Source organism: Gossypium raimondii, chromosome 9 (genome assembly GCF_025698545.1).
Source record: "Gossypium raimondii isolate GPD5lz chromosome 9, ASM2569854v1, whole genome shotgun sequence".
NCBI lineage: Eukaryota > Viridiplantae > Streptophyta > Magnoliopsida > Malvales > Malvaceae > Gossypium > Gossypium raimondii.
Window position 1 is genome coordinate 45,278,278 of NC_068573.1, and position 23,903 is coordinate 45,302,180.

The 23,903-nt window shown below is 31.9% G+C and overlaps 4 protein-coding genes across 4 annotated transcripts; all 4 read left to right on the plus strand.

The window, feature by feature from the left end:
* Nucleotides 1-894: 894 nt before the first annotated feature.
* Nucleotides 895-4,555, plus strand: LOC128032616 (uncharacterized). Its single transcript, XM_052621293.1, has 4 exons — nucleotides 895-988; nucleotides 1,073-1,131; nucleotides 2,864-3,904; nucleotides 4,010-4,555. Exons 1-4 carry the CDS (start codon nucleotides 895-897, stop codon nucleotides 4,553-4,555), a joined length of 1,740 nt encoding a protein of 579 aa, XP_052477253.1.
* Nucleotides 4,556-4,664: 109 nt separating this feature from the next.
* LOC105800232 (retrovirus-related Pol polyprotein from transposon RE1) lies at nucleotides 4,665-7,007 on the plus strand. Its single transcript, XM_012631227.2, is given in 2 exon segments — nucleotides 4,665-5,432; nucleotides 5,435-7,007. Coding segments are annotated over 2 exon segments (2,049 nt in total). The 5' UTR covers nucleotides 4,665-4,792; the 3' UTR covers nucleotides 6,844-7,007.
* Nucleotides 7,008-10,774: 3,767 nt separating this feature from the next.
* On the plus strand, nucleotides 10,775-11,119 carry LOC105797745 (brassinosteroid-responsive RING protein 1-like). Its single transcript, XM_012627671.1, has one exon. It carries the CDS (start codon nucleotides 10,775-10,777, stop codon nucleotides 11,117-11,119), a length of 345 nt encoding a protein of 114 aa, XP_012483125.1.
* Nucleotides 11,120-12,538: 1,419 nt separating this feature from the next.
* LOC105800233 (zinc finger protein CONSTANS-LIKE 4) lies at nucleotides 12,539-14,275 on the plus strand. Its single transcript, XM_012631228.2, has 4 exons — nucleotides 12,539-13,267; nucleotides 13,468-13,644; nucleotides 13,789-13,914; nucleotides 14,022-14,275. The coding sequence occupies exons 1-4, from the start codon at nucleotides 12,542-12,544 to the stop codon at nucleotides 14,121-14,123; spliced, it is 1,131 nt and encodes a 376-aa protein (XP_012486682.1). The 5' UTR covers nucleotides 12,539-12,541; the 3' UTR covers nucleotides 14,124-14,275.
* Nucleotides 14,276-23,903: the final 9,628 nt, after the last annotated feature.

Here is a 23,903-nt window from a genome sequence, read left to right on the forward strand (position 1 = left end):
CGTGATTCTAGTAACTTCAAAACAGTAGTCAAAATCTTGAAACATGAGAGACATGTATAATACATAGCCCTTGAATATCGAGACTTGTGATCAAATAATCTCAATATTGGTACCTGAGTCACAATTTGCATACTTGAGCCCTTGAACCATGTTTTAGGCCCATATTAACCTAAATTTTGTTTATAGTAATGAATGGATGTATAAATGTCTCATTAATCTCATATTAAAATGGCATAAAATGACCTTTGAATCTAAACTTCCAATTACAGGATTAATTCATATTCTCTTATTATTTCCACTTAAAATTTTAGAAATAATATTTAACAACTAACAAATCTCGCAGCTCAGTCATTGCTCGGAACGGGCAAGCCAGAAGCAATTCACAATGGACCTGAGAAGAACCACTTGGGTTACGAGCTTACGTTACCAAGCTCAGCCAGAAGAGAAGTTGGAGATTGGATATATAAATAACTAACTACTTTTTCTAATTTCTTCATGTGGGATTCTTTCTTTTCCCTTATTTAGTGTTTGATTCTTACATTGTTAAAGAGAGTAGAAGGTAGGTAATGGCTCGTTTGGATCAAACCCTCAAAAAAGCCATGATGCTGGATCTCCATTTTAGCACCGACCTGCCCTGCTATTTTCCTTCCATCTCCGAGATTTTATCCGGATTTGAACTCTGAGTTATATATATATCGCACAAATGTTTGAATTAAATTTTTTATACATTTAAAAGATTATGCCTTTAATATTTGTACTCGAATATACACACACATATGTGTGTGTGTGTGTATAATAGATGCATCGAACACAAAATTATAAAAAGAGTTAAAGGAGTTTAGATAACTAGTACAACTTGCTAGGGTTTATAGTTCAAGTTTGCCACCTTGGGGAATGGAGATTAGTGGAAGTAGAGGTGCACATGAATTTTCAGAGGAGGTCGTCTGGTTCATTTTGTGGTTTAAGGTGTTGAATGGCCTGTTTTTCTGTATTTGTGATTATGGCTTTTTTCGGTTTGAGTATGGTGTGTCGTGTCTTCGGCTTTGTAACTTCTGTTCTGTGTTTGTTTCAGGCTTTGTTCCTATATGTTTTTCTCGGTTGGGATCCTTTTTGTTGGATCTATTAATTTTGGTAATTTTTGTTGGATCCTCACACTAATGAGTAATGATTAAGTTGGAAGAATGAAATAAAATAATACAAACTCCGCAGTTTTTATTATTAGCAGTTTTATCTCTTCACATGTCCCACCAACTAGACTCATCTTTGAGCATCAAAGGGAAAAAAATGTTAGTCCAACCAGGGTTCGAACCATTGAGCCTCATTGGGTTGACTGTGGACTAAGCTTGTAATCCTTCCACTGCAAAGAGCGAGAGGTGATCGTTGCTCTGTGAAACCAGCCTCACGCAGTTCCCTCTTCTTTAGGAATCACGAGACCCGGGCCTTAGCTCGAATCTCATAACTCGACTCCTGGCTTGGAATGGGCAAGCAAGAACCAAACCACAGTGGAACCCGACTTAAGAGCACGAACCCGAGTTCCAGCATTTTACAGCCCCCACTCAGGTTACAAGCTTGCGTCACCAAGCTCGGCGGGCAGCCAAGGGGAACCCAGATATATAAACTACAGACAATTTGTTCTTGTTCCTCGATGTGGGATTCTCTCTCTCTTCCCTTATTTTATTTAGTGTTTGATTCTTCCATTGATAAAGAGAGCAAATGGTGATGCTCGCTTGCATCAGTCCTCAAAAAGTCATAATGTTGAATCCCAATTCAAGTATTGGCCTGAACACCATCCCCCATGAACTTAGTGCTTTTCATGGTCGTAAGGACAGTTCCATATATATATAATTCAGGAATTTCGTAGGTTTTTTGGTACACAAAGGAAACGTGGGTATAGAGTGAAGCAAGCATTGTGCAGAAGAAAGTGTTCTGAAGCAAACAACTTATTTGTTAACCACGTTTCATCCAGTCCACAGCAACAACAGTGTTCGGCTGGGGAAAATCACGGGAACTAGATGCTCTGTTGCATTTAATTATAATCTACCATTGAAGCGCATCTCTCTTTCTTTATAGATTTCTGGTTAAAACACGAGTGCTATTTTTTTAGAATAATGTACTACATGTATACACCATAGGTATAGCACGACTTATAGCATTTAGAAATATGAAAGAAAATAGTAAAGCTATTAATATTTGTTTTACTTCCCAATCCAATGGCATGTGGTGGACGTACGTCACTCGTCAGAGTCCTATCGCCAAAGATCAACATGCTCTCACATGTCAATTTACAGAATCCCTTCTTCATTTTCTATTGTTTTTGTTTTGGAGCAGAGACAAATTCTGACAGTCACATTTTAGACATGTTTTGATACTCAGATGGATTTCTCGTAGCCAACTTCTGATGGTGAGATGTTAAAACATAATAAAAACAGCTCCAAAACACAACTGGACAAAAACTAAAAGTAAAGAGTAAGTGGAATGAGTTTGGGTTAAATAAAATATTGTTTTTATGTTGATATTTATATAATTTTGATTGAAATGTGATCTATCAGTCGTGAGCTTTGAGTTGGAGTTTCCCTTCTCGATCGAGTGAGGTATTGGTGGGACAAGGGTTGTGTTGGCTGGTATAGGCCATATTTTCAGCGTTGTATTGGCAAGAAGCATATGCCAAGTGCTGCATGGTTTGGCACCCCCTCTTCTACCCATGTTGAATGGATCCCCAAATGTTCTGATTTTTATGAACATATATGTTTAATTACAAGAAGAGGGAGAAAAAGTGATTGAAGAAGCAGTATTTAGGGATTGGGAGAGAATTGAAATGGATTGGATTGGATGAAAAAGACTTTGTGGGAAACCATTGGATTAGGGCATTGATTTATCTTCTGACATTTGGGTCGATCTTCGCGAACGTTTTTCGCAAGGTGATCTTTGTCGAATCTCTGATCTACAAAAAGAGATCTATGCTTTTAAGCAAGATGATAAAACTGTCACTGATTATTTTACTGAGCTTAAAATACTTTGGGATGAACTTTTGCAATTTCGTCCGCTGCCTTCTTGTTCCTGTCCAACACCCTGTTCATGTGGAGCTGTTGCTACTGCTCGTAGCTATCATAATCAAGATTATGTGATTAGATTTTTGAAGGGATTAAATGATTCTTTTTCAGCTGTAAGATCTCAAATACTTCTTATGGATCCTTTGCCTTCTATTAATAAGGCATTTTCAAAAGTGATTCAACAAGAACGTCAGTTTACTATTGCTTCACCTAAATCCTTTGTTAGCAATACTGTTCGATCTGCTTCAGATTCATTCCGGAAATCTTCAACTTCTAGTTCATCTTCTTCTACCATTGACAAACGATGGTGTACATTTTGTCAAAGGCCTCGACATACTATTGACACGTGTTATCGGAAGAATGGCTATCCTAATGGTGCTAAGCCTCGTGCTCCTATTTCTCGGGCACACAACATTATTTCTGATGATCTCGATGATTCAATGGAGGATTCCAAATCTGTTGTTCCAGGTGATTTCTCTCATGGTTCGAGTTCTGGTGTTAATCTCACTCAAGAGCAATATGATCAGCTACTTGTCTTGCTTCAGTCTTCATCCATGGCCACCAAACCTACTACACCCTCACCATCCCATGTCACCAACCATGTCATGAAAGATCCTACATCTGCTTACTCATTAGCTACTACAGATGGTAATACTTTCTCTCATTCTTCATGCATTAAATTCTCATATTGGATCGTGGATACTGGTGCCACGGATCATATTACTCATTCTTTATCCTCATTCACTTTTTATAAACGTATTAAACCTATCTTTGTTACATTACCAAATGGATCCAAGGTTGCTGCCCATTTTTCTGGTACTGTCATCTTTAATGACCACCTTTGCTTGACAGATGTTCTTTATATTCCTCAATTTTCATTTAATCTTTTATCTGTCACCAAACTCACCTCTAATCTACCTTGTTGTTTCATTTTTCATGCTTCCCATTGCATTATACAGGGTTTACCATCTTGGAGGATGATTGGTACAGCTAAGGCACAACATGGCCTCTATACAATGGATAATCCTGTTCAGCATTTTATTTTTCCCCAACATCCTGTCACAGCAGTTTCTACATCTTCACCAGACCTTTGGCATCATCATTTGGGTCACATCTCTGACTCTCGTCTTAAATTGCTTACTGATTCTATCCCATCTCTTACCTTATTTGATAACTCAGCATGTAAAACTTGCCATTTTGCCAAACACAAAAAGTTATCATTTCCTGTAAGCCAAACTCGATCCAATAATATTTTTGATTTAATTCATGTTGACATTTGGGGTCCTAATTCAATTGTTTCACTTCATGGCCATAGATACTTTCTTACAATTGTGGATGATTTCACACGATACACTTGGATCATTTTGCTTAAAACAAAGTCTGAAGTTCGAGGTCATATTCAAAATTTCTTTGCCTTGGCCAACACGCAATATTCTAAAACCATCAAAATTCTTCGATCTGATAATGGCAAAGAATTTGATATGCCTTCTTTTTATGCTTCTTAAGGCACAATTCATCAAACCTTATGCACTGAAACGCCTCAACAAAATGGTTTAGTTGAGCGTAAACATCAACACATTCTTAACATTGCTCGAGCTTTATTGTTTCATTCTCATTTACCACAACTTTTTTGGGGTTATGCTGTCTCTCACTCGATTTTTTTAATCAATCGAACCCCTACTCCCTTACTTGCCAACCTTACTCCCTTTGAAAAATTCCATGGTTCCAAGCCTGATTATTCCATGCTTCGTATTTTTGGATGCTTAAGTTTTGCATCTACTTTATCTGCTCATCGTAAAAAATTTGATCCTCGAGCAAAACAATGTGTCTTCCTTGGCTACAAACCACATGTTAAAGGTTATATTCTTCTTGATATCGAGACTCGAGCAATTTTTGTTTCTCGCAATGTCACATTTCATGAAACAATTTTTCCTTTTCTTCAACATTCTCTAAACAACCCTACCACTCCAGTCGGATTACTTGCATCTGACACCATTTATGATTCACCTATTTCACCTCCACAACCATCATCCACAGACCAATCATCATCCACAAGCCACCCACCTACACAACCATCTACCTCTTCTCGACCACAAAGAAACCGTCGACCACCTTCTTACCTACAGGATTATCAACACTATCAACTGCCTGCTGCTACCAATCATCCAGGTACGCCTCATTCTATTTTCAACTGTATTTCTTATCATAATCTTTCACCACAACACTTGCATTTTACACTTGCCATTTCAGCATCCATAGAACCCAAAACCTATAAACAGGCAAGTAAGTTTACCCACTGGAATGAGGCAATGCAAGCTGAGATTAATGCTCTTGAGCAGAATAACACCTGGACAATGACCACATTACCTCCTGGCAAAACACCTTTGGGTGTAAATGGGTTTTTCGAGTAAAACATCGAGCAGATGGCTCCACCGAACGCTATAAAGCCCGTTTAGTAGCAAAAGGCTACACGCAAATAGGAGTGGATTACTTTGACACATTTTCACCGGTTGCAAAGATCACTACTGTTCGACTTCTTCTTGCATTAGCTACTTCGAGACATTGGCATATACAACAACTTGATGTCAATAATGCGTTTCTTCATGGTGATCTCAATGAGGATGTATATATGTTACCTCCTCCTGGTTTTTCTCATGACTCTACCAAAGTTTGCAAGCTTCACAAGTCCATTTATGGACTCAAACAAGCCAGCAGACAATGGTTCTCGAAGCTTACTACAACTTTAATTTCTCTTGGTTACATTCAATCTACAGCTGATCACTCCATGTTTACCAAGAAACACTCTGAGGATTTCACAGTGTTACTTATCTACGTTGATGATATTATATTGACTGGCACATCATCACCAGAGATAATGAAAGTAAAGCAGTTTCTTGACACTACTTTTCGAATCAAAGATCTTGGTGATCTGAAATATTTTCTCGGTCTCGAAGTTGCGCGCACTAGCCAGGGAATACATATTTCTCAACGGAAATATGCTCTAGAAATACTACAAGAGTCTGGATTTATTGAATGCAAGCCTGCCAAGACTCCAATGGCAACAAAATCTGTTTACAAACTCACATCGACCGATGGTGAATTACTTTCAGATATTACCTCTTATAGGCAACTTGTTGGCAAGCTTCTTTATCTCACTTCTACACGTCTTGATCTCACTTTCGCTGTACAACAACTTAGCCAATTCATGGACAAGCCTACTACAAATCATCTTCAAGCAGCTCATCGAGTGCTACGTTATCTAAAAGGTTGCCCTAGCACTGGTCTCTTCTATCCTGCTTCCTCCTCATTCGAGCTTAAAGCATTCAGTGATTCTGATTGGGCTGGATGTCCAGAAACTCGACGATCCATCACAGGCTATTGCATATTCTTTGGTGAAGCATTAATATCCTGGCGTGCCAAGAAACAACCTACTGTTTCACGATCCTCTAGTGAAGCTGAATATAGAGCACTTGCCTCCACTGTTTGTGAAGTTCAATGGTTACATTATCTTCTATGTGATCTACATGTTCCCATCTCTCATGCTACTCCAGTATTTTGTGACAACAAATCGACAATCCAGATTGCATCTAATCCTACTTTCCATGAACGTACAAAGCACATCGAAATCGATTGCCACATTGTACGTGAGAAATTGCAAAAAGACATTGTTCATTTGTTGCCATGTACTTCATCTGCTCAACTGGCTGACCTCTTCACCAAAGCTCTTGCTGCACAACCATTTCAAGACATGATTTCCAAGCTGGGAATGCTCAATATACACTCTCCAGCTTGAGGGGGGGTATTAGCTAAATTATACTAATTCACAGCTAGCTTCTTTTAGTTAGTTAAATTAGTTATTGTACAGTCTGTCATTTCTATTTTTTTAGGATCTAGAATTCTTCTAGAGTCTTCATATCTTGTGTATATATACATTGCATTGCCAGCATAATCAATTAATCAAAAATCATTTTAACAAACTTCCACAATATGAAGTAGTTTTAAAATTCGTGACCAGCATCTACTTTATTAATAGACTTATAGGATGTGAAAAATTAATTACTGATATCGCTCTGGTAGAAATCTTGAAAAATAAAAAAATAATTGTAAAAGAATTTATATCAAGATTATCAGCGATGAGTGATGTATTATTTTTACTTCATTATTTATATGTATATGTAGATATATGTTATATGCATATATATATATATATATATATATATTATATAAGCATACAAATATATTTTCATAAGAGTTTAGAATCATAGATATATGTTATATGCATCAGGACTCTGCTGCATCGCAGTCGAATATTAGCTAAGATGCTTGGTCTTTGTTGACCCTTTTTCTTGTTACCAAAAAACAAATTTAAAATTATTAACTAGACTATTATATTATATTTTAATTTTAATTTATTAAATAAAATGATCGAGCAAAAATAAATAAATAAAATTAGTAACAAACATAAATTTTATGAAATAAACAGAATTGACAACACTAATTTATATCCGATACATTATAAAAAAAGGGTAAATTACTAAAATAATCACTTTTGTTTCTCTTAGGTTACATTTTAGTCACTTATGTTAATGTGTTGTAACATTTTAGTCACTAAGTTGTAAATTGTTATTAATAGTGCAACGGTAAGCTGATGTGGCACGTTAAAGCATCATTTCAAACAAAAATTTTAGGTTAAATTATACAATTGATCCCCATATTTTTTCGTTTTGAGCAATTTTTTTCTTTTATATTATTTTAACTTTCCCTTTTATTTTTCATTCTCTTCTGCTTCTCATTCTATTTTCTTTGTAACACCCCTTACCCGAGACCGTCGCCGGAATCGAGTACGAGATGTTATCCAATTTAACTTACCAATTCAGAGAATAAAAATTTGCTTTTAAAATTAAATTCATTGTTCACAACAAAACTGTCCACCTGCGCGACTGTCACTAATTTACTTATAACTCAAGCTACGAAACTCAAAATTTAAATCCATAAATTTTCCCTGAAACGAGACTCATATTCCTACTTACCATATAATTTTCATAATTTTTTTACTTAGCCAATTAGTACAGTTTATTCATTAAAGTATCCCCTGTTTCACAGCTCGACAGATCTGACCTCTTGCCACTAAAAATCAATTATCTCTTTGTAAAGAATTCATATAAGGTTATCGTTTGTTTCTTTTGAAAATAGACTCACTAATAAATCTACACATATAAATTATGACCCATAATTCTTTCTTTAAAATTTATAATGATTTTTCAAAGTCAGAACAGGGGACTTCAAAAACCATTCTGACCCTATCTCACTAAAATTCAAATATCTCAAAATACAGAATTCCTTTGCCTACACCGTTTCTTTCATATAAAAATAGACTTGATAAGCTTTAATTCCATATATAATTCAATCTCTAATTCCATTTCTACTATTTATGGTGATTTTTCACATTCACGTCACTGCTGCTGTCAAAGAAACTGCTTCTTTGAATTAGTTACCATTTTAACATACATAACACCAAAACATATTCTTTAATAGCTACTTCAATAGCTAATATTAGTCATATCGTTTGAACATGCTCAAAATGATTAAGACCCTATACATGCCATAGTTTAAACATTTTGAAAATCACATAATACGGAGATGATTATGATAGTGTGATACGAGCTCCGACGATCCCCAATTCGATCAAGTTCAAATCACTATAAAACAAAGGAAAAGAAAGAAAGGTGTAAGCTATAAATACCTTAGTAAGTTACATGTAAACAATAATTACTCATTTAATAATTAACGCTTTTAACATATAACTAATCAAAACATTTCTTAGCAATTTCAATCACTTACACATGCACAATCTTACCAATTCACTTGCATATACATTTTCACACTTAACATTTATCACATATGCTCAATTCTTTCAATTGTACCTGCATACACACTTCTTTTCATATTCACTTTAACCCATCATTAATCCCGTTGAACACTCGGAATATACACAGATACGTAGAGATTTAGCACATAAGTGTAATACTGATATGTAGCCGAAGCTACCACTGAAATGTAGCCGAAGCTACCACTGAAATGTAGCCGAAGCTACCACTGAAACGTAGCCGAAGCTACCACTGATCAATAACACTGGAAATGTCCACGGGCCTGCTCACACAAGCTGTCAGGTGTCTGCAACACATGCTAGATCACCCAGCACCCGGGACTCACTGTAACACTGTAACACTGATCTCTAGTGACATGTCACTTGTATCCACTTCTATTCCTAAGTTCAACCGGGAATTTACACTTAACACTTTATTTTCAACACTTTAACACTTGAATAATTCATGAACAATTTTCCTTCCACATTCAATATTGATTCACATATCAAATAAATTCACAATTTATAAAATATATTACTATTATTTACACATAACTTACCTCGGATGCAAAACGACTATTTTTGTAATTTAGTCGATAACTTTCTCTTTTCCCCGATCACTTGCACTATTTCTTCTTTCTTGATAATTGAGCTTAGGAAGATTAAGAACCCTAGCTATGGTGACATGAATTTTTTTGGCAGCAAACGTCTGATTTTGAAGAAGATGGACACTTATTTTCACTTTATTTTGTCTTTTATTCAATTTGGACAAAAATGCCCTTGACCCATTACTTAGATATTTTTCTAGAAATACCCTTTTGTGTCCATAACACTAATTTATGGTCTAATTGCCACATAAACACTTCCAATTTCATGCAATAATTCAATTAAGTCATTTAATCACTAATTAGACACACTTTGCATTTTTCTCGATTTAGTCCTAAAAATTCAATTAGGCACTAAATCATTAAAATTTTCTATCCATATTTTCACACAATATTTCAATCAATCAGTAATTAATAAAAATTTATAAAATTAAATTATTTCACTTCGGATTTGTGGTTACGAAACTACTATTCCGATTAGGCCCTATTTCGGGCTATCACATTCTTCCTTTTTTCATCTCTTATAACATAAAACAAAAAAAAATTAAATTGCTCAAAACAAAAAGATATAGGGACCAATTGTATAATTTAAACTACAATTTTCGTTTGAAATAATGATTTAACGTGCCACGTCAGCTTACCATTACACCGTTAACAACAATTAATGCTCAGTGACTAAAATGTTATAACACAATAACGTAGGTGACTAAAACGTAACATTTCAAACATAAGTAACTAAAATATAACCCGAACAAAAGTGACTATTTTAGTAGTTTACTCTAAAAAAATTAGATTAATAATAAAATACACACCTTGTTAAAAATTCTTGAAAACTTTTAACAGTTAAACATTTTTCTTTTTGGTGAGAAAAATAGAAAATTATAAGAAATAAATTATGTCAACTGGCTTAACTCCCCAAACGGGATCTTCCAAACATTTGCAAACCTTGATTCTTGATTTTTGATTTTTCCAATGAATCATCTTATCCTCTGTTCTGGACATATAATAAATATTCCAATTAGAAATATGACGCAATTAAACATTTTTAACATAAAACATAACATCTGTTAAAAGAACATACAACATGACAGGATTTAATGTCGATATGTTTCATTTATTCATTATACCTTATCCAGTACAGTACTCACCGATAGTTGGGTGCAATGTATACTGTTTCCTCTATATGAAGTATATGTATGAACACTCCATATCTCATCGTATTTGTGTTTCCCTATTACACAAACAGAGAAACAATGGGTTTCGTTTTCCCTGTCTGTTACCCAGATCATCTTCTTCCAAGATCACTCTTGCACGCACTTTCTCTTATTGTTTACATTCGCTATTTCATTTCCACTCTCTTCCTCTGTTTGGGTCTCCCAGATTTCCTCCAACCCGGCATTGACACTCCCGTAACCCACCACCACGACTCTTCCATCTCCGCCTTATCGTTTCCCACGCACTGCCGCGTCCCCGTATCCCATCTCCTCATCAGTGAATTCCTACCCGTTGTCAAGTTCTCTGACCTCGTCCATCCCCCAGACAGCTGCGCCGTTTGTTTGTACGATTTCGAAAGGCGATATGAAATTGATATTATATGACATTGGTGCTCTATGGTATTATATGACATATGTTTGAACATGAATATTAGTATAGGTGTGATTTTGACACTTATTTAATTATTTAATATTTGAGAATTAAGATTAATTATGAGTTTAGGGTTTGGACTTTTGGATAATTAAGAAACGGGCTTTACTAGGGAACAATGCTAAATCTAAAATTTGTTATGTTCTTCATTGCAACAATTTAGAAAATTTATATGTTCAAAAATTGGAAGAATTATGGATAGTTTAGGTATTGTATGTAGAAAATATAAATTTTAAAATTATATTTAAATTTTGATTTAATATATTTTTATGCATAAATTTTGATTTATGTAATTTTATATATAAAATTTTAATTTAATATAATTCTCATAAAGTATTAATATCATTATTGATATAACATAATTTTATGTTTATATATTACATATATAAATAATTATATTTATTCAATATAAAACTAAATTTATGTATTTATTTCTTGAAATGTATATGATCGAATAAAATTAACGTTTCATGTATATATTTGAATCACAAACAAATTTTCATGTGTACAATTGCACCAAATCAAAATTCATGTATCAAATTGCACACTAAACCAAAGTTATAGAAAAATTATTAAATGATTGTTTTGGTACGATAATTTTTATAGTTCTTTTACAAATTTTATATTTCTTTACATTTTTATAATTTTCTTATGACTTTATAATTTTTTTTCTATATTTCTAATATTTTGTAAATTTTTTACGATTTTTATAAAATTTAATATTTTTTTATAATTTTTAATAATTTTTATTTTTATATTTTTTTGCCATATGTCACGCTATGATTGTAACTTGCAGTAGCTTTAACTGAAAAAATTTAGGGGTAGTCAACTTCAACGGTCAACTATTAAAGTACACAATTAAGTGCTAAAAAATGCAGAGACTTAATTTTTTTGAAAAAATTTAAAATTTTTTTAATACGTTTTAAAAGTTTAAATAGCTAGTGCAAAAAAAAAAAGGAAGAAGAGTAGTAGAGACTCAATGTTTTTTTTGAAAAAAATTGACGGTTTTTAACAGCCCGCTGGAAAGTGAAAAGTCGAGAAGGGGGGAATAAAGCCCGAATCATTTGGAAAAAGAAAATCTGACCTAAATACTCTCAAATGAGATTACATATTCAATTAATGTATTTGTAGGACCATTGGGCCTAAAGGGCCCGCCAACCAAACAGTTTAATAAATTCAGTTTAGGAACTGGTAAAGCCCAACAACTCGGATCAGTTTCTGGAAGACAAGTAATTTCCTTCATGTAAAAGTGTATGAATTCAATTACCAAAAGGATGATAATTTAAGGACGTACGTTTTAGAAATTTATAAAAAAAGAACCAGAGCATCTAATTCTGAAATCAAGTGTTTGAAACACAAATTTATTTTCGCCAATCATGGTTGTACTTGCAGACTATTTGTCCAGACGACTACATCATCACTATATATACATGTTGTCTGAAGGGCAAGAGCTCTTTGTCTTCTTCTTCCATCTTATGTCACAAACTCAGGACCTGAGCCTGTCGCCTTCTTCCACTTCCAATTTCATTCAAATGTCTTACAATCTTTCTGTTTCTGATAACTCTTCCTTTAATCGTTGTATCCCAGAAATGGTTTCTACTGATACCATCGATTTTGACTCGCTCTTCAATCTTCCTTTCTACGATTCATCCTTCGATTATAATCTTCAAGCTTTGTCCAACAACGATGACAACCAGCTAAACCCTGTTGATGAATCACCTCCTGCTGACCAGTTGCTTGCTGATTTGCTGCCTTCAAACCAGCTTGAAAATCTCAGCCTTTGTCAAACCACCCAGTTCCCGTCCCTGTCATTTGGTTCTCATTCTGAAAATCCCGGCGGCTCCAGTCGTTTGGAAGTTAAAAACGAAGAATGTCGAGTGGATTTCGATTCTGCTTATGGTGGTGTTCATGAGAATGCTGGAAAATACTTACAAAGAAGCTTCAGCAGCAATTGTTTTGAAGGGAAGTCTAATTTTTCGTTCAAACCTCCTTTTGATTCTCTCATGGAATCCCAGAGTTTCCAAGGTCAAGCCTCGAGCTTGCCTGAGACCAGCTTTTTCACTGCTCAAATGAGGAAGGTATCCAGCACTGGTGATTTACAGGTTTGTTTCATCTGTTTTGTCACCTTGACAATAATCGAGTCAAACACATATCCATGGAATCGAATTCTTTAAGTCCAAATAACATAGTGGATCCCTGTTTTTTTGCTCTCTTCTTTTTTTCTTTTTCTTTTTGATTTGGTAATAATTTTCTATGTGAAGGAATCTCATCTGTCTTTTTTGTTTGATTGGTTGGATTTTAGAGTATGAGAAACGTTCATAACACCCAAAGGTCAATTTCAACCCCTTGTGCAATGGAAAACACGTTCATGGAGGAATCAGGGTTCAAAGTGGGACGTTACAACGCAGAAGAACGACAAGAGAGGATCTCAAAGTACAGAGCCAAGCGAAGTCAAAGGAACTTCAACAAAACAATTAAGGTTTCTGAACCGTTTTTGTCTTCTGGCTTTAACCAAGTGAATGGAAATTTCATTAGATGATTACCGAGAACAAATTCCTACTCTTTTCTTTATGTTCTCTAACAATGGTTTTCTGTTTCTTCGTTTTGAATGTTGCTGTGATAGTATGCATGCCGCAAAACACTAGCGGACACCCGTCCTCGAATTCGTGGCAGATTCGCACGTAACGACGAAACTGTTGAGACTCCCAAACTTGCATGTTCAACCGGAGACGAAGCCGATGACCTATGGGTACTATTCCATTCATAAACTTTAGGACATCATTCAACACACTATAACCGATTTAATACAAAACTTCAGATTTCTTTTTAAAAATGCTCTGTTATCTTGTATTTTAGGGTCTGCTGCATGAGGTTGGGGATGAAGCAACGGCTACTAGTGGAACTTTGATGAACAATTTCGGTCAATATCAGTTTCAATTTAACCATGGCTGCTTCTAAGAGGAACATTTCTTAGTATAGTATAGTTTGACATTTAGAATTTAAGTTACTTCAACTCGGATTCGATTGTCAGATGTGAAGAGTTTGAGTAACCTATTCTATTTTTAATTTTTACAAAGCAAAGAATAAAACTGTTATTTCTTCTAATGAAATTATGCCTTTTTCATTGAGGAAGTGCACACACACACTTTTAAGATTAAACAATCAACTTTAAGCGACTATTTTGGTCTACTATATCATAAAAATTTTTGATATAAAGTAGTAATGGAACAATGGAGTGCTGTCTGCTGCTGTAATCATGAGCTTTAGAATCCTTTTTACAGACTATAATCAAATAATCACTTTTGACGATTTCATCAATGGACTCAATTCTTTTTTAATTAATATTCATAGATTCTTCGTTCATTGATAGGCTTTGTTATGCCCAATAACTCTAACCATTACAATGAATCCGACAATAGAATCGTAAGAATGAATAAGAAGAACACTAAATTTTATGTTATATTTTCATCTTCTTTCCTTCTCCAATCTCTTGCAGATTTAATTGAAATGTTATAATCGCTGAGCTTTTTTGTTAACGATGGTATTTCCATAATCTTATCATCTCCCCTCTTTTTTACATAATATTTAGAACTACTCATAGTCTCTCCCCAATCCATGAATGAGAGGATAACGTGTTTCAACGCGCTCGTAACTACGTCCTCCTTCTACATTAGCAACAATTTTCATGCCAATCGAGCTAAGACTCAATCGACAACCTTATGAAAATCTTAAATTCTCAATTTAAACACTCATCAAATTTGAAATTTCCTTTAAAATTGTAATTTAAGTTATTTAATTTAAAAATAAATTTTAAAATTATGGGAAAATAGATACCCATATATTAAAATTAGTTAATTTGCATCTATTACTTTAAGAAAAAAGGTTTGAGCAAAGGAACAATTTTTTTTTTTAAATTATAAGAAAGAAAGGGCAATAACATATTCAAAACTAGCTTTTGGGCAAATTACCAAAAAAAGCCCTATTTTTTAAAAATTTATCGAAATAGGCCTGATATTTTATTATTTACCGGAATGGGTCATTTTCTCCGAAATCACGTCCACGTCCGCGCGATGTCAGGGGACGTGTCAGAACATCGCGTCCACGTCAGCGCGCTTTGATTATGTGGACACAAATCGCGCCTACGAGGACGCGATTTGCTGACGTGGATGAACAGTTTATGTTTTTTAACTTGGAAAACTTTGAAAGGCCATAACTTTTGGCTCGATTGTTCGATTGAGACGATTTTTTTTATTTCGAATAACTTTTCGAGATCTACGCGCTGACAAACAGCCGAAGGCGGTTTGCCGTAGTTTTCGTTGAAAAGGATCCTTTTTTGCCCCTGAATTTTGATTTTTTTCGGTTTAAAATTGAATTTTGAAACATTCAAATCATTATTTTCCTTTTTTATTTGAAGTAAACACCGGATTTTTTTTACAGAATCGTTGTATTATTTTTTCTGATTTAACACGTATATAGAATAGGTTCGATAAATCGTTAGAACGTAAGTAATATAATTAAGATAATAACAGTATTTCTATAATATGTCAATTAATTAGTTTAGCTTAGTTAGTTAAGATGGTTGCTCTTTTCCTTTAGTACCTTGGTTCAAATCTTGTTGGTAACAATTTTGAATTTTTTGTACTTGTTGCTATTGATGTAATATTGAAGAGTTAATTGATTAAAAAAATAAATACAAGTACAAAAGATTCAAAATTTATTTTTCAAAATACCAAAAAAGCCCTATATTTTTAAAATTTATCGAAATGGGCCCGGTATTTTATTTTTTTGACCGTTGGGTACTATTCATGCGCGGGCCGAAATCGCGTCCACGTCAGCGCGAGATGCTGACGTGGAAGGAAATCGCGTCCTTGAGAGCGCTTACCCTGACATCGCGCTGACGTGGACGCGATTTCCCGGAAAAAAGACCATTCCGGTAAATAATTAAAAAATGGCCCATTTCGGTAATTTTTTTAAAAAAGGGCTTTTATTGGTAAATTGCCCCTAGCTTTTACCATGTACAAGATAATTTGGTTATTAAAGGCCTAATATAATATTTGATATTTAAAATTGACACTTTTTTTCTAATTTGGTATCTAAACATTTTTTTGACCCAATTCGGTATTTGAACTTAACATTTTTTTCTTTATTTGGTACCTAAACTTTTTTTAGACCCAATTTAGTACTGAACTTGACATTTTTTCTAATTTGATACCTAACCTTTTTTAGGTTTAATTTTAGTACCTAAATTTATTAAATGTTATACAAATTACACAAAACACTAACGATTTCTTTTTTGTTATACTACAAAATATTACCAGCATTAAAGGAAATTCATGTTAAAAGAATAGGTATTGAGCTATGCTTAATGAATTAATATTAAATAAGAAAAGAAAAGATTTTTTTAAAACCTCAAATTAAAAACATTCGTTATTTTCAATTAATAAAATAATTAATTAATTAATTAAAATAAAAATAATTGAACATATAAAAAATCATATCACCTGTCACATGTCGGTCATACATTGATTATTTTATTACTTCATAAAAATAACATTGTTAGTACATTGGAGTAGTTTATAAAACATTTGACAAGTACCAAATCGAACAAAAACAAGATTAGATACCAAATTAGGAAAAATAATCAAGTTCAGGTGCCAAATTGAACCCCAAAAATTTAAGTACCACCTTAAGAAAAAGTGTCAAGTTTAGGTACTAAATTAAACAAAAAAAACTAAATACCAAATATTATATTAAACTTTTATTAAAATATTTTATGCTATCTTATATTTAAAGTTATAAGATAAATAAATTAAAATGCTAAACTCACATATCATAATTCATAACACTACTTTTAAAAATATATTGTAAAAATATTCTTATATTTTAAAATATTCAAAGTTTAAAATATATTTTATAAAAAAAATCGTAGCTATAGCTTATAATTACTTTTACATTTGCAAAATAAAATACCAATATTAGATTTATAATTTTAATTTTTACTATAACTATTCGATGCTAATTAAAATTATATAAAATCAATTTCAATTAATGAAATCTTAATGCATATGCGATATGTATTGAAAATGTAAATAAAATTTAATCTTGGTTTATCGACAAAGACGGAAGTTTTGAGCTTTCAGTATTTAGATTCGAAATTCATCATGTATAATTCTAATTTCTATGCGTGAGTTTCAAAGTTTTACCATGTGTGGATTTTAGTTAATTTAATCTAAATTTTTCCGGTTTTTAATATATTTTGTCGTAATAATAGTTCGATTCTACTAATTCCAGATTTTACTTTGATTTTACTATTGCTGTAAACTTTAAAAAAAAATGAATTACCAAATTAGAACCAAAATCAGCATAACCTATTTGGCAACTTGCAAACCTTTTCTTGCTTAATTAATATAAAAATTAATTGCTAGTGATTATTGATTACCACAAAGGGAAATCCCCCATTGGAATATGTTCTAAACTCTAATGAGTAGGTTTTAGAAGGACTATGTGTAAAAAATATTATTAAATTGAGACATTTGGTCTAAATGTTTAGGGTAAGAAAAAAATAAACAAATAATTGGCATCTTCCTTCCCCTCTGTGCCTTCTTTTACCTGTTTCGCTCATCACAAAATATTTGACCTACTTCAGCCAATGAATGACAAGAATAATATGCAATGTGAAAACATTTCGTTTTCATATATCTGCCATCTTTTTCCTCCCTTTTAATTGTAATTATCAAATTATTAGTCAATTTCTTTTATTTGTAATTATAAAAAAGTTACAAACAACTATCACTAAGTAGTGACAAAAAGATGACACAACAAGATTAAAGTGAAACTTACTTTAGTATGAGAAGATTGGTGAGAGAGGAGTCAATAGGGCATACAGTAAATGTTTAGGTGTGAAATTTTTGAAGTTTGATATGGTAATTTACCCAAATATTTAGGTAATTTTTTTATATGGACTAACCTGCAAATAATTAATAATTTCAAACTAAAATTTCAAGACAAACAATAGCAACTGCAAAGCCATTTGTAAAAATGGAAATGAAACACTGAACAACACACACACACACAAAAGAATATATCAGAGTTTAAATGCTGAAGTAGTAAGTATAACATGATTATTAATCAAATTTACCCACCACAATGTACCTAACAATGAATAGTAGGGGTGGGCTTAAATTATAAATACTACTAATTTACATATATTTTTAAGTAGGTAGTGTTTTTTTTATCACAATAAGTATCTAAATTATACTCTGTTATTTAAAATGATATCTAAATTATATCATTTTTCCCAAGTTGGTACCTAATTTTTTTTGGTCACTTAAATATTTTTTTTTGTCACAAGCGGTACCTAAACTATACTCCGTTATCCAAAACAGTACCTAAAATATATTTCGTTACTCAATTTGCACTAACTACTGAAAAATCTCTTGCCCAATCATTTCGTGACATGTGACACTTTTAAATTAAAATAATAGGATTAAATTATAAAAGATCAAATTTAATTAAATTAAAAATTTTCAATTTTTTATTTGATTTCTTTTTATTATAGAAGTTCACCCAATATAAATTATTTTATACAAAGTATGTAGAAATGAATGGAGAAAGTTATTTTTAATAAAAATAACAAATAGCTTTTGAATTGGGTGAGGAAAGAATCAAAATCATGATTTAAAAATGGAAAAGAAGCTCGTTGAATCTGAATTTTGTAGTTAAAAATTAAGTTTGGATGAGTGTTTAGACGGGTTCTTGAATGTTCCGTCACCAGAGTTCTCAGGTATGAAGAACAAAAGAGATGAATATATTTTAGTTTAAAAAAAAAGCTTCAAGAAATAATATTTAAAACTTTTTTAGGTTTTTTAATTAAAAATTATCATGTGTCACAAAATGATTGGTTAAGAATTTTTTTTAAATACTGAGGTAATTTGGATGACGAAATATAACTTAGGTATCACTTTGGGTAGCAAAGTTTACTTTTAAGTATCACTTGTAACAAAAAAATTGAAGTACCAACTTAAGAAAAGAGCATAGTTTATGGTATTACTTGTGAAAAGCATATAGTTTATATACTATCTTGGGTAACTGGTATAATTTAGGTATCACTTACTATAAAAATTTAGATACCAACTTAAAATATATATAATTGATTTTTTTTAAAAAAGTTCAAAGGCTAAAAAATATCATTAAACCTATTTATTATCTATTTTAGATTTCTAATTGTGAATTCAAGGTCTAAAACTACCCATAGCCCCTCCCCAACCCATTAATAGGAGGATAATATGCTTTAGTACACTCGAACCCACGTCCTCTTACATTAATAACAATATCCATGTCAATCAAGTTAAGGCTCAATCAGCGTGATAAGAGTATTTTTATCAGATTTATAATCTTTTAAAAAGGGGTAAACTACAAAAATAGTCACTTTTATTTGCCTCAAGTTACATTTTAGTCACTTATGTTTGAAATGTTACGTTTTAGTCACTTATGTTATTATTTTGTTACGAAGTGATCACTCTTCCGTTAAGTTTCGTTATCTCCCTAACGGTAATCCTACGTGACAGTCCAATTAGATTTTAAGTGCCAACTTGGATTTCCTAATAGGATGAGAATAGATTTTTAATTAAATAAATTTAATTAATTAAAAATTTTAAACTCTAAATATTAGTTAAAAAACCGTTCATTTTTTCCTTTATTTTAGTTTTCTTTTTCAGTTAACTAAGAAAGTCATTATCATCAGAATTTTTTATTTACCTACAAAAACAAAAGAGGATTCAATGGAGGGTCCATGTATGTATTTTTTCACTGACAAATTTATGTTCTAAGACTTAAAATCAAGTGGTTGTCAACAAATTTATGTAATAAGATGAACTGCAATGACTGCAACATGTGAAAAAATGATGTTCTAGTCAACATCTTAGAATGAAAAGCCAAAACAGTTTGTTTTAATGGCTGAACCAGCTTTTGTTCAACTTGGGGCTTTTTCCATTTTTATTTGACATGGGATTGTTTATTCAGAGAAAACCCAGAATTCCTATGTTTTGTTAATTTCCTACTTGATCTGGTCAGGTAAAAAAAGATAGAAATGGCAAACCAGCTTGGAGTTCTTAATGCATTGGATGCAGCAAAGACACAATGCATGGTACCATTTCACAGCAATTGTGATTGCTGGAATGGGTTTCTTCACTGACGCTTATGACCTTTTTAGCATCTCTCTTATCACAAAATTGCTCGGTCGTATTTACTACTTCGATTCACTTTCTAAAAAGCCTGAACTTTGCCTCCTCGTATTGCAAATCGCTTTGTTAATGGTGTGGCCTTTTTGGAACTTTAGTGAATGCTTTTCTTTGGTTGGCTCGGTGATAAATTAGGCTGAAAACGAGTTTATGGACTCACCTTGATGCACATGGTGATCTGTTCCATTGCCTCTGGACTTTCCTTCGGAAAGTCTCCAGATGGTGTAATGGCAACCCTTTGCTTCTTCAGGTTTTGGCTTGGTTTTCACATGCTGCAGTCATTGCAGTTCATCTTATTACATAAATTTGTCGACAACCACTTGATTTTAAGTCTTAGAACATAAACTTGTCAATGAAGAAGACATACTTGAACCCTCAATTGAATCCTCTTTTATTTTTGTAGGTGAATAAAAAATTCTGATGATAATAGCTTTATTAGTCAATTGAAAAAGAAAACTAAAAAAATGGGAGAGATGAACTGTTTTTTAACTAAGATTTAGGGTTTAAAATTTTTAATTAATTAAATTTATTTAATTAAAAATCTATTCTCATCCCATTAGGAAATCCAAGTTGACACTTAAAATCTAGTTGGACTGCCACGTAGGATTACCGTTAGGGAGATAACGGAACTTAACGGAAGAGTGATCACTTCGTAACAAAATAATAACATAAGTGACTAAAATGTAACCTGAAGCAAACAAAAGTGACTATTTTTTTGTAGTTTACCCTTTAAAAATTAATCCAAGCTATTAAATTAAAATTGATAAATGAAATTGATTTGAGGTTTAGTCAAATTATATATAAAAATAAAAAGTCCCGAAAAGTAAAGACAAATAAGATACTAAAATAGAAAATAAAATCCCGATGCATCTTCCAATCAAGTAACAGTCAAACAAGTTTGGAAAGGTAGAGGGGATTGGTTTATGTTTCTAAACCCATGCTTTAGTGTTGTCAAATCGAAGGCCTCAATGATGGCTTTAATTACAACAATACAAACTGCCCCAAAGGAGAGCGCGCAAATGGCATATGATTCCATGAATGGGAAAGCTTACCCTTTTTTATCATATCTATTTCATATGATTTAACTTTGAGGGGAAAAAGAATTCCTATTATTCTTCACCCAGTGATAAAGGATGGTAGCAGTAATTTTCTCAGCTTAAAAGCTTGGAAAAGGTAAGGTTAAGGTTTAAGAATCATTGTCATGATTAGAAAAAAGTAACTTCTTTCCATTTTATTTAATGTTGAGTTCACTCTCGTAAATTAGGATTAGGACTAAAGATTTAACTCAAACTTTCATATGTGTCGAGTTCTCTCACATTTCAGACTGTTTAAATAATTGATTTAATTATTATCTAATTGAAATAATCAAAATTTAAGTTGACTGTCATGGAAGTTTTCTTCCACTATGTTAAATACCGCCAAATAAATATGTTGGTCAAACTTCCTGATTTTGAACTCAACTTGAGATATAAATGAACAAGTTCATGAGCAATTTGATTTTTGTTCGTTTGTTAAGTTAAATAAACGAATATACATAAGATTTTGAGACTTGTTTATTAAACGAACCGAAACAAATAAAAATTGTTCAATTTATTTATGTTCATGAACAAGTTCGTTTAATAACTCATTTAAAGATTGTTTTTTTCTTTAGTGTATATCAATAAAATTATTGTGATTTGTGTGCTTGTAGTTTGTTTATTTATAATATAATTATTAATATTTACATTTTACTATTTTATATCTAAAACATAATATATATATATATATATGCATATATTTATTGTTTGTTAGTTAGTTATGAACATTGCTCGGGAACATGTTCGTTTAATTTTCACTTTGTTTAACTTAAGCGAACGAAAACACATATAATTTTGAATAAACAAACACAAACAAACATTTTGAAATTCTTAACAACACGAACTGCATGTGGACAAACTTAAAAGTAAACAAACAAACATGAACAAAGGTTTGTTTGTTCATGCTCGATTCATTTACAATCCTAAACTCGACACACATAGGTGTTGAGATACTCTGCATGTACTTCACAATACGACCTCCTAACATGCATGGCACAAATTGATATTGTAATTTGACATCTCATTAAACTCAACGCCTGTGAATATCGAGATACTCTTCCAGAAGAAATAACTTACATAAATACTTACAATAAATATTGTTAAAATTCACCATATAAAAGTTAAAAACCTGCTTAAACCAATTGTATACCATAGTGGGGTGAAATTTAAAAACTTTACTAGTATATTTTTAAGGGTGTAATAAATTAGTAAAGAGTTAATTTTTTAAAAATAAATGGAACATGTTATAATATTTGAATTATACTTATAGAATTAAATCTATTTAAATATAAAATTTTAATAATTGAGACAGTTTGGGATTAAATCCCAATTTTCAACTAACAACATCATCATCTCAAGTTTATTATTATCATAATTTTATGGAAATTTTGAGTCTTATTCCAATGTAAACTCCAGTACAACTCACGATAACGAGGAGAAATTAAATTAAAGGGAAAAAAAGATCAAACAAGACACTAAAACAAGAAGATTCCAAGGCTCGCTTTTAAATAAACAAACACAAACAAACATTTTAAATTTCTTAACAAACACGAACTACAGATTGGGATTAAATCTCAATTTTCAGCTAACAACATCATCATCTCAAGTTTATTATTATCATAATTTTATGGAAATTTTGAGTCTTATTCCAATGTAAATGCTAATACAACTCACGATAACAAAAAAATATATATATATATATATCAAACAAAACACTAAAATAAGAAGATTCCAAGGCTCACTTTTGACCAACTCATTGTTGGAAAAGTTATTCTTAAAAGCTCACTTCTATATCATATAAATTGATATGTTTGGGATATTTATTGAAAATAATTTCATTTTTTATAAGAAAAGGCCGTATATGTAATACATATTTTGTTAGGATCGATCTATGTAAACAATGAGATATTTAATTACTTTTTCATTAGGGCTAAGCCGAACAATTTTTAAGAGGTGAATGAAAATTTAATTTTTTATAGTCAATCTTTTATAATTTTAAAAGATTAAATAGAACTTTTATAATTTTAAGAGGGCAAAGTGTAATTTTCCGTTTTAGGATTCACCTTTGTTCTTCATTAACATATCTAAACTGGGATATAATAGCCCTTTTAAATATACTTTAGATTAGAGTTTCAATTATACTAAAATAATATTGAGCTACTTATCATATTTTTAATTATTATTGCATCACTGCATTATTATTAAATTTTAAAATTAATTTAAATTTAATATACACAATTAAATTAATTTTTTATAAAATTAGAACCTACTTTAATGATTTTCATCTTTTATAATAATTCAAATAAACATTGCTAAAATATTGTTTCTTTTATTTTAAAAATAAAGTGTAATATATTTATAAATTTAGAAACATTTAAATAGTATCTAAAAAATTAATTTTAAATAGACTTTAAAATTTTAAA